The sequence below is a fragment of the Stegodyphus dumicola genome, chromosome 8 (assembly GCF_044657685.1).
Source record: "Stegodyphus dumicola isolate Sdum_Otavi_A_Nest chromosome 8, ASM4465768v1".
In the NCBI taxonomy this organism is placed as follows: domain Eukaryota; kingdom Metazoa; phylum Arthropoda; class Arachnida; order Araneae; family Eresidae; genus Stegodyphus; species Stegodyphus dumicola.
Window position 1 is genome coordinate 56,000,161 of NC_140775.1, and position 12,878 is coordinate 56,013,038.

At 30.0% G+C, this 12,878-nt stretch overlaps 1 protein-coding gene across 1 annotated transcript in view; it reads left to right on the forward strand.

The window, feature by feature from the left end:
* The first annotated feature begins 942 nt into the window (after positions 1-942).
* Positions 943-12,878, forward strand: part of LOC118190295 (uncharacterized) — a 340,692-nt gene continuing 328,756 nt past the window's right edge. The window contains exon 1 of the mRNA XM_035360992.2: positions 943-1,312. Within this exon, the coding sequence (XP_035216883.1) occupies positions 1,069-1,312 (244 nt within the window). The 5' untranslated portion in view covers positions 943-1,068. The remainder of the gene's footprint in view (positions 1,313-12,878) is intronic.

Genomic DNA, 12,878 nt, shown 5'->3' on the forward strand with positions numbered 1-12,878 from the left:
ATTTTATTTAATGAATATCTTAAACATTTTCTTTTATACTTTTCAATAATTCAAGTATTTTCTGTTCCGATTTTCTGCTAAACTAATAGCACTTTCTATATCTTCTGCGAATTTCAAAATTTCAGCATTTTATAATATGTTTAATATGCCTATTATACTGGAGTATCAAAATAATAAGAATATATAATAAAGTATGCTATTATTATATATTCTTAGCAATTTTTTAAAAATGCCAAGAGAATATCATCTTCTAGGTATTATGAATTTTTATAACTTATGCAATAAAAGTACAAAAAGGAGAAATTTGTGTTTACTTCTTCTATACTTAACTACCTTAAAATGAAAATAAAATATTAAAAACATTTCTAACGTCATTCAATTATCACACAGATATGAAATTTACAAGATAGAGTTATTACTAATTAGCAATATACTGAACAATCAGAATTTGGAAAACTGATTTTTCTCAACAATTTTGTCAAACATGGAGGATTTGAATCCTTAATATTGTTCTATAAAAACGTCTATAAATTTAAAAGAATGAAATAACATGGATTATGCTTGCTGTTTAAGCAATGAATTGGGATATTTAAGAAGGAGATTAACCTCTGATTACCCCACCCCCGCCTTTGAAATGAACTATTCGTGCTTTCTCTTTGGCTCGGATATCTCTTCCAAACTTTGGATTCAACTCAAACTTTGAGAACTATATAATATATCACTGAAAACTAAACATGTAGATTATGTAAGTGCAGAGTAGAGATGGAAAATTAAATTTAGATGGTTTGCCCCACTGGCCTGGTTCTTTTCCCCCATCCGAGGAGGAAGAAAGGACACGAAGGTTGAGGTCGTTGGCGTGAGGCGCATCTCTTGGCGCTCGCCAGTGGCGTCATTATTCGGACGAAGGCAACCCGGGATCGGCGAGATGGTTGGCGTCGGATCCTCTGCCATGTCGTGCCCGGGCATCTCGTCGATGGGGCCCAGCAGCAGCGGTGGCGGAGGCTTCGGCGGGGCGCCGCCGCGAGCCCCGCTCCTTATCCGTAGTGGGACCGCGTAGCGCGTTCGGACATGAATAGCGCTGCCGTGATCGGCCGGCAACTGCGGCAACACCAGACGACAGCAGGCCGAACCTCAGGACCGCTGGTGCCGCCGTCCCCGCACAAGGGGCGGCCGCGAACGCCGTCCCATCAGCCCCACCAACTGCCATCCCCGCCGCCGTCAGCTTCGGCGACCTTTCATCAGCAGCAGCTACAGCCGCCGCCGCCCCACCAGCAGCAAAAGGACCCAAACAAGCAGCAGCAGAAGAAAAAAGGTACATCACCACCTTATCCACCCTTGCTGGATTAGCCCAACACTGCTCCCCCGTGCTGTGTTCCTCTGGATAATGAGTGTATTACGTGCGTGAGCGTGCCGAACTGCTGGGATGCGCCCAGCACACTGTCCACGGTTTTATCCCAAAGAGTTTTAGGAGAAAGGTAAAAACCCGCAAAAAAAGCAACGACGAATGCATGGATTAAGCGCATGGATTAGCTCAGTCTAGTCTAGTTAGACAGGTAAAACAGTTGGATAGCAGCATCTCCTTTTACATACCAACCATTTGTTTCACTCTCTTAGAATTTATATACTTGCTAGCATATGCATGTAAATTTTTGTTATATATTCCACCAAAACATTTCCCTCTCGGGAAGAATCATTTTCTTTATTCGTACTGTTTCACACGAGAAAGCATGCGACGATTAAATTTAAATTTATGAAGAATATCTGAGCACCTTCTTAAAACCACCGAATGTAAACACGAAGTTTTAGAGCGGGATACAACGAACAATGATCAACGACCAAAGTATTTTCCATATGACTATTAAGTATAAAGCGATTTTAAGGAAGATAATTGTTTTATAAAATGCGCGGAATAATTGAGCTGTTTAAACTCTTAAAAGAAGTTGGATTCTCTTGGCATTTGTGAAGAACATTGAAGCAACAAATCAGTCATCTCATGAAAGCCATAAATATTCATTGCCACCCAAACTTATCAATTCTCTAAAGGCCTAGTTTCAATTTCCATTTTTTATGAGAAAAACCACTTTTATATTTCATGAGTTAAAAAATTAAAATACTCTTTACCAGGTTAGGCTTAACATTTAAATACATGTCACTTCAAAACTTTTATAGAGTAATAAAACTAAGTAACAGATAATAAAAAATTAATTCTAAATTTATGTTCAAACAATGAATACAAAGGAAGAAACTTTTACTGGAAAACCTGCAGCACATTTTGGGGTAAATTTTACGGATAATTTAAATACAAAATTGCTTTCCATTGTATTAATTTAAATTCTAAATTATTACATTTTAAAATATCCCTTAAGGACATGGAAACTTGTAAAAGAGTGCAACGTAATTAATTTTTTTACATTCTAAAAACTTTAAAGGCCAATTGTGCTACTATAATGCTTATATGTTTTTTGCAGTTATAAATAATATAACACATTTTTATGGTTATACGTTAAAGCTTTCCAAATAAAATATAGTTTTAATATTTATGAAAACGGTTTTCAATAAGAATAATAAAACAGAATATTTGCTTCAGAAATTAACTAATACAAAGTTAAATATTTTTAAATAACTTTTTATTTCTTATTTAATAGATACGGAAACTTAATTTTATGTAGCGGAAAATTATTACACCATATTCTATTTACGTTTTAAGTTATTATACGAACTTGTAAAATATAGTATTTAATATAAGACGGAAAAGCACTTGAATAAATTTTGACTTGATTTGAAATTGAAAGAAGTACCTTTTAAAGTGTAAAAATATTCTATCTAATAATATATCCTTAAAAATGATCGAATTTAAGTTTTAAACAAATGCATTAAAGAACAAACACTGTATGCAGTAGTTTTATAAAATACAATAAGCATATTTATTTAATATTTAATGGGATATTATCCAAATCAAAAGAAAAAATGCAAAACATTTCGTTTTGGAATAAAATTATTTGATCGTAACTGTGGTTTTAAAAGTTTATTCTTTAGTGAAAGAGAAGAATATTTCTTAACCCCAGGAGTAAATATAACATTCAACATTTGTATTCACAATAAAGAATACAGTAGAAAGTAATAAGATAAAATGTTCACTCTATAAACTTATTTTTGTTAAATGTATTGTATAATTTCCACGTAACTAGGTTTAGTAATAGGTTTTGAAGAAGTATCTCCAATTGATTTTGCGTAAATGGATATATGCTATATGAGTTATAGTAAAATTTTAACACCCAGGTTTTCTGCTAACGCCTCAGATTTTCAGAAATTACCATTAATGGAAATTTATTATGTATGAATGTCTGTCTCTAAACCAACTTAGGCATTTACGAAATTTTTCGCTTAGAATTCTCTAAACAACATAGTATTTTACAGTATTCCTTTTTCAATATTTTAACAGTTTTGGAAAATATTAATATTTTTCCGTTTTGTTGTTATCAAGAGAATAGATTTACCTTAGTCATTAAATTACCGCTACATTTATAGCGTCATTTAAGATTGGTGTGTCAGCCGGTAGTGTATTTTAGACTGTTCAATTCGGTATAGTTTAGACATCAGTACTGTGTATATGCAGTAGTGAAGAGGTATGTTATCAAGTCCTTAGCAGAAATAGTTATCCTTAGCAGAAAATAACAATATTTGCACTGGACTGAGTAAATTTCATCACTTGTTATCATATAACAAAATGTAGAAAATGAACACCCTTGACTTATGAGTGTGGCACCAGAAACCCAATTTTGCAATACTCCTTATGTATACTTTCAGTGTTTTTAAAACATTTTATGCATGATTTCAAAATACTAGTTCCATAAATTAAATCTGTAGTCCTTAACTAACGTAGCTATTCGCATGCGTTTTCTAGTTCCTAGTTTCTTAAGTCTTTTAAATAATTTTTTTCTAATTAACAATTATTATATTTTACTTTTAATATGAATATAAATTGTATAAAAATTCATTCTATGTTAGCAAATGCATTTATAAATCACCCTAGCTGTTTAAAATCTCAGCAAGAATCTAATATTTCAATTTTTATAGTATATTCAAGATATCGTTATACTTTAAAGATTTACACGATGAAAGACAGAAGAGAAACACGACTCAAATAAGTCATAAAAGGGAAACCACAACCCGTGTTAGGCGTAGAGTTTTAACATGAAACTCTATCGATTTCGAAGGCGAACAAAATCCCTCTTCACCAGGAACAAAGAAATTGACAATTGAAAAACCAAGTTGCGAAAGTTTACGTTTTCGTAACTTGGTTTTTCAGTTGCAAATTTCTTTGCTCCTGATGAAGAGTGACTTTGTCCGCCCTCGAAATCAATAGAGTTTCTATACTAAAATCTACGCCTAACACAGGTTTTTGCTTCGCATTTATGATTTATACGATGTCGTCTACATTCCGTATCTAATTTTGTTTATGAAATGATTTCAGATATTATTTTATTATATTGTGGAAATGTAAACTTCTTTAATGGAAACGGAGTGGTAATATAATTTCATTATTTTTAATCTGAAAATATGCAAATTAAACTGATTTAAAAATAGAGAAATGCTACATATTTAAATTTACAAATATTTTATACATCATTATATTTGCGATTTAACAGTAATCTGGAAACAAATTAGACTTGATTTTTAGTTTACTGCTACAATATACACGCAATAAATTATTTTATTTTAAGAATATTTCAGGATATTTGAATAAAGTTACGAAGTAAGAACAAAATGAAATTAAACTATAAAATTAAGCCAGCATCGTGTTAAATATACGAAGAGTTTATAAAATTTTTAAATAATTAAAAAAATGGTAGAATATTATCAGAGCTTGCAGTTCAGAAAAAAAAATTTTAATTTACTTTTCGGTGCTATGCGTACAAATATATATGTCAATTAGTAGGCATAATACCATAGATAAGTATGTTTATGATATTGTTCTATGTTATTTTGAATTCTTAATTCCAAGTCAAATATGAAGGGTATAAAGGATAAATGAAGCTAATGTTACATTAAGTATATCATTTAATGTTTTATATATACTGCTAATTTGTGAGTAATTTTTTAAGTAGAAAGTTGGTATCAACGATTGTTGTAATCATCAAGCATTAAAGTTTACAATATTTATAACGATGTTTGAATATGTGTCGTTACATACGCATTAATAGTAAAGATCCTTATTTATATGCTTGGGAATGTATAATATACCAGTTTAATGTAGTAATGATTTGTAGAATATCAAGTTTAATCGAATATATTTCGCATGTCCCGAATTGTAGGTATAATGTATAAATACCAGATAATAGAATATCCTTACTAAAAGAATAATTTTCTGTGTTAAGATGTCTGTTCTGCTAAGTAAATTTAATGGTGTAAGGAACATTATAAGATTTGATCCAGAAGAACTGTAAACGTAATGTATAAATACCAGATAATAGAATATCTTTATTGGTAAAGTAATTTTTAGTGCCAAGATGTCCATTCTGTAAATTGAATTTAAAAGTAAAAGGAACTTTATAAAATTCAATCCAAAAGAACGTTACGTGCAGATAATAGAATATCCTTATTAATGGAAAAATATTAAGCGTCAAGATGTCTGTTCTGTTGACGGAATTTAATGCTATAAGGAACGTCATAAGATTTAATCCAAAAGAAATTTCTGAGAATCCAAAAGAAATTTTAATCCAAAAGAAATTTCTGAGAGTTCCAAATTTTATTTGAATTTTCCCCTTTATTCAGTTAACCGAAAGTGATTGTTTCAAAAACATCTGAAGATTTACAATAGATATAAATACAACGGACTGTATATTTAAAAGATAAAAGTTTAACATACATACTTGTTACAGATAGTTTTCGAAGACTTATGAAATCTAAGTAGTTTCTTATATAGTCAATGAGATAATGACTTAATTTTACGTTTAAACTTGGACTATTTCTTATACGTTTCTATCAAAACAATACTTATTTCTGTCAGAGATAAAAGAGAATGAAATAGCTGCAGCTGCTTAATTCAATCATCACACGGCAGATCATTCTATAAGAGGAGTTAAGAGCCAAACAATATCGAGATTTGGGCTTAAGCTCTAAAAGGCCCAGGTTCAATTCTCTAGAACAACTTACCGTTATCAGATTGATAATTTGCATTCCTTATTTCAGGAGTGTTATTTTTTTAACGTATTGGCAATACCGCTTTTGTTCGCATCTCAGTAGCTACACATTTGTTATTTTAATTGAATAATTAATTCCATGATAGGCTTGTCATATTCATCAAATAATATTCATCGCATTTTTCTCCTCTTACTGTTTTCATTCAACTATTCTAAAAAAGTAGTTTAATAGTACTATCATATAATACATAAGACAGACTAAATCATTTACTTTTACCTTACAGAAACTGGAGCGCTTCTGCGAATTATCTGCATGGATTCAGCTAATGCATCCCTTATTACTGAGTACATCATAATAAATCTTTTTATTAGTAGAGATTTATAAATTTTATATATTAAAAGTTTTTTAGATGCTCCACGAACAATATTTAATGAGCATCGTATTATTAAACATTTTATCTGCTTGGTATTTTGATAGCTTGCTTACTTTTATCCCATGTATTTATATGTAATAATGAAAGTGCTCATTACTCTGAAATTATATATATATATGTAATAAATAATAAATAATGTAAAAATGAAATCAATTTATCCTTAGTTAACTCAAAAATTAATAAAATAATTAAAAGTAGGTAGACAATAAACAATAAGAATTCTGAAAGTTGTAAAATTTTAAAATGCTTTGATAAAGTAATAAAAATGTTATTAAAAAAAAACAAAAAAAATTTTCTACACAAAAATGATAAGATAAAAAGATGAGTTAAAATATATTACCCCTTAAGAAACTGGAACCAGACACATTTAAAAGAATATAAGGATATCATAAAGCCATAAGGATATTATAAAAACCTGCACTTATAAGGTGTATCAGTTATAACGGCTTTATACATTTTTGGTTTAATTTTGAATAATCTTAGTTTTTATATCTTAAACACCTCCATACTCAAACTTCCGTGAGCTATTTCACTTTTATCTGAAAACCAGTTATCCCAACCAAATTGTGAGTACCATATTTTTGAAAGTATATTTTTCGTAAACAATACATGGATATGTGAATAATTTCGAAGATAGCGCTAAATCAGTATTCATTCGAATTAGATATACTTTATTAACAGACGTCACGATTTAAGATAAATTTAATATTTTAAAATTTAAAATAGGAAGGGATGCCCAAAATTAAACAATGATATTCCACATTACATGCACATATTTTAATTCCCAATGTGTTAAAACTTATGTGTTTTAATCCTAGCGAATACTCTTTTCCGAAAATTTTGCCACTCCTGGAATTCCTGCACGGAAATTGTTCTAAAACTTCTGATAGGAAATATTATTCAAGGCAAACAACGTATTTTTCTTTCATCTCATTCATATCACTGAACTTCATTTTGAGAGCTTTCCTTATCCGTGGAAACAGAAAAATATTTCACTAAGATTTGGAGAGTAACCATGTTATTGTTCTTCAAGAACTGTTGAACGGAAAGAGGTTCTTCAAAAAGCAGGTGAATGATCGTTTGGTAGTCATCATTAGTAGCTGACCCACTTTCTCAACGTTTTTCGAATTCTGTTCATCAATAGATGCCCAATTAGTAGCAGTCTGTTTCTGACATGTGTCGATTTTTTAATCTGGAAAATCACTCATGTGCTTGTAATGTATCAAATCATCATTTTTAAAGATTTGATAAAACATAGCGAAGGTCTCAACTGCAATGTGTTTCAACAAAGAACGAAATATTCTTTGCTCTTTGTAGTAGCATATCACAAAAATGCAGAACTCTGCAAGTAGGAACACACGTAAATCAGCATTGAGAAGGTCATTTCTATTCAGGTTGATGTCAAGTATCAAATAGGCATCCGGAAATTTTAAGCTATCAAAGCCTAGTTATACAATCCACAGTTACCAAACGTCTGCTAACAGTGTTTCAATTACTTTTCCTGGGGTGCTCTTATGTGCGTGTTTGGAATATTTTGAAAGTTCTGTGAATATAATTAGTCCATGCAAGACGTGAGTGGTCTATAGATAAGAAGACTTAATTAATTATTAATTACTGGTTCCTGTAAATATTAAACGAACAGAAAACACTAAATGAGATAATTAACTCTATCATTCGCTATACATATCTTAAATCAAAATACTAACAAATTCTCAGTCCTATTGCTTTGATGCATAGCTCTCCTTACCCTTTATTGCAGATTCGTAGACATCGACAATGTTAGCGATATGTCAACTTAAATCATAAACAGTATCATCCAAGGCGTTGTACTTGAAGGTTTCTAAAACCGACAAGCGTATTAAGTGAAATCAATTTCCGTACCTCCATCAGCCACGCATATATGTAATTCCGAATTTGACCGTTGTATTTTACCTCCAGGCTTGAAGTTATGATTATATACAACCATCTAATCTGCATAAAAGTTTTGAGTTATATCTATAAAACGTTTATTGATTGAAACATCAACTGGTTATAAAACAGAAAGTTAAATCTCGAAGAATCAGATCCGTATTCTTTCATTCTTTTCGAACAATTGTTTTGATTCACGATTCTGAGGTGCCAGATAATGCATTCAGTCTTTTACTTTCTATGTACAAAATACCTGGATATACGTTTTCCCCTAAAACATCTGAAGCAAATTAGAACTCATAAAATAGTACAGAAATACAATTTTTAAGAAATTAGCTTAATTTAAAAATGTATTGAAAAGCCAAAGAAATATGTGAATAATATAAGAAGAAAATAAATATAGAACGAAAATTTAAAGGACTGGAGACCCAAAATAAGATAAAAACGTATAGAAATCTTAATAAGGAGACTTAAAGATATTTACCCCAAATTTTAAAAATCAATTCCGTTTTAATTTTATTTTACTCTTCTCCACGCGAATTTTTTTTTTTATTTATTTTTCTCGCGGTTCTTTTATTTCTCACTCATTTTCAAATTCTGCCATTTTTCTTAGTCTTTTCAGCGCCCTAATTACTTTGAATTATGACTGTGAATCATAAAATTAACCTTCTTCGAAATGAATTTAAAATGAAAATTTTGAATTAAGTATAAAATTTCAGCTTAATTTTTTAAATTTAAGTAAGAAAAGTTTTAGTAAAAGTATTTTTGATTCAATAAAATTCTAAAGTATTTAGTTCCCTTAATCAACTTAATCAGCGTTGATTTGAATTTGTACTTGATTTGAATGTTATTACTATCTTGCTTCCGTTTCGAAATTAAAAGTATACCTATTATTGTCGTCTACGAAAATGCTGACAACAAACTAGATACGAGCGATACTTTTGGACGTATTTTAAATTATTTCAAGGCGATCATTTACAAACAATTGTCCGAATTTTGTTATTTAAGTAAATGAGTTATTATGTTGATTAGCAACAAAAACAACTTAATTAAATTCATCATTCTGATGTCACTATAGCTAGAATGGACATTTCCGAAGGCAGAAAGAAACAGGAACATGCAGTTAAACTTCTACATTTTAATGTAATACCTAAAGTCACAAGCCCTTGCAGTATGAAACATACTGTTCACCAAACTCTGAGAGTGAATTATTTTATAATATGAATTTTAACTTATATTTGTATGTAGTTTGTTAATTAATAAAGAGTCTGAAAAAATTTCAAAATAAAATTTGCTGAAATATAAGTCAGCCGAAAATCATTGCAGACATTTTATTCACCTTTTATCTTCAGTCATTTTACTCTATCTTATACATTAACGCTGTCTTAAGTTGTTTGCTTTTAATAATAAATAGAAGTAGTAAAAGAAATGAAGCTACGACATTTACAAGTTACGATAATCTATTTCACTGAATTCTTAAATGATAAAAAAAAGTGTGAAGTTACTGAAATTCGAATTCAGTGCATTTTGGAAGGATTATAATTATATCCATACTGTCAATCTATTTTGAAAATAAAATAATTATTTATTATTATTAAGTAAACATATCAAAAACTTACAAACGCTCGCTCATGTTATACATTTAACCTGATGTTTTTCCTAGTTAAACTTGGATGTTTTGGTTTTGATGTGCTAAAGAGTAAAGTAACGTACCTAAAATATTATTATTGAGTTGCCAAAATAACATTAAAAGAATCGTAAATAAGTCAAGGAATCAAGTCTGAATCCTTTTCTGTTTATACCTATACTAATAAGGTAGCTCTTTAGCTTTCGTTGTTGAATTAAGCCGTGTAAGATGACTCAATTCTTTTATGTCTCACAAGAATACTTTTGATTGTCTGATATCTTTACTTTTTTAGTTAAAATTTAGTGTATAATGCACTAAACTTCAGCAGATCAGAAGCCAAACACTTCAATAATCCTAAAATAATGGATCCACAGCGAATTTCCCAAATCAATTCAAACAAACTGGAATTTTCTAAATAGCTTTAAAAATATGTTTTTCACATACCATCACTCCGATTTCGTCTGCTGAATAAATTAATTCACGTACGTTGCATTGCTTGGATGCAAACGTTCGCTAGAGTAATCAGACGTCCTAAATTCTCATTGTTTCCTGTAAATTCGTATATTTAATTTTCCATCCTTAATTGCTAAACAATAAAATATTTTACGCAATGTAATTAATATTCACCAATAATCAATAAAAAGAGATTTAAAAATTTTTTTATTGATTACTGAGGTTTCATCGGGTAAATATGTTTTAAAGTTTTCGTTTTCGTAATTTTTTTAAATTTTACAAATTTACAGAAGAAATGGTTTTGCTAGAGAAGTGAAATATATATGTAGTTATGACAATAATCACTATTATCTGGTAAAAATATTTTCCATTGATTACTTAGTTTTTTATAAGTAAATGTTTATTAAGTTTCGGACTTTGCGAATTTTAGAAATTTATAAAAGAATTTTTTTTGAAGAATTGAATTATGTAGTCATAACATAATTACCTGACAAAATAACTTTTGAGCTATATCAATAAAATTGAGATAATTAAAGAACACTCAAAGATGATGGCAATCTATTTCTTGTCATAAAATTATAAGTAACATTACATTTTATTTAATGAACGCTGTGCATAGAAAGAAAACAAAATCCGTAGTTACATGTAATAAATATAGCTAGAAAATGTTTTTTTAATTGACTATAATTTAAGACTGAAATATTTTCTATTTTGAAAACGAATATTTCATGCTTTATATAATCTTTAGAAGTATATAAAATCGTTTAAATAATGCCAAAGCAGTCAAATATATTTTAGTAGTTCAAATTTTAAAATCAAATTTAATTTCAGGCTCGACCGTTAAACGTTGATAAGCTTATTGAATAATATCCAAATAATTTTAAGCCATATTGTTTCAAATGGCTTATCTGTTGCAATAGTAAGCAACATGATGTTATAATATGTATATATATGCAGTATCGAAGAAGATAAACGAAGGATCTTTCATTGTGGGTTGGCAAGAGTCTAATAATTTGCTAAAATACGGTTTTCTTCGCAAAGTGAAACAGTAGTGCAGGAGTCGGTGGTCGTTTTGGGCTGCGGGTCAAACTCAACCAAAATGTGTACATTCGGGTCAGTAGTATTTTCATTTTAAAACAGTCATTTTTGTTGGATCTTAAGAAAACTTGTATTTAGAAAATAATCACAACATGCTTTAAACATAAAACGTAAAGTTATAATTCTAATTATTCTAAAAATAAACATAACTGAATGAACTTTGTTTTTCTATTAGATATCAAGGGCTCCCTGATTATGAACTTGTAAAATCACTTAAATCAGGTCTCGCTTATAGTTAGTCGTCTTAAGACGAATATTAGCATCTAAATTTTCGGTAGTTAAGTTGCTCCTGTTTTTACTTAAAGTAAATTTTAGTTTTGAAAGTAGTTTCTCGCATTTGTAAGTTGAAACGAATGCGGACAAAAAATCAATAACAGTTTTTTTTTAAATTATGGATTATGGATCGGCGTGCCAAACTTGTTGATTTCTCCTTGAAGTTATGCTTCAATTTTTATTTTTTAAAAATAAAAATGCATGTTCGTCACTGCAACTTTGTAAAAATATTATTGGTATCTAGAAAAAAATATAAACGTTTCGTTAATTCAGGAAATTTTGAAACTTGTCAGAATTATGTGCTGAGATGTAAAAATTACAATATAATACAGATGAAGCAATGTAATACACCTATGAAAATTACAATATAATACAAAAAATATAAACTTTTTTTTAAATTCAGGATATTTTGAAACTTTTTAGAATTATGTGCTGAGCTATGAAAATTACAATATAATACAGATATACTAAAAATATTTTGTTATACGCTTCGATAATGGAATTAATCTTGATTTTCTACATATTCCCATTCGTATGTTTATAAAAGGCGTACTCTTTAATTCTTAAATGGGCCGACCAGCGGCCGAGCGGTAAAGTCGCTGAACACTGGTAGTTCGGTCCGAGGTTCGAATCCCGCGAACGGGCTGGCTGCATGGGTGTTTTCGTGGTTTTCCCTATGTGTAACGTGTATACGGGCCAGTTTCCCTTAGAAAGTCCTCCACGGAAGGCATCCCTCCTCTTAGGCAGATAGCCCTAGTGTGCTTTGCCATAATTAAATACACACCAACTTTAATTCTTAAAATTGCCTTTATAATCTATAAAAGGAATACTACTCGTGTAGCGATTCAATTCATATGAAAATGGATTTTTTTCCTATAGCAAAATCTACAGGAAGAGAGAGAAATGGAAAGAGTGTTTTCTGCGCTAATAACTGAAGAAAAT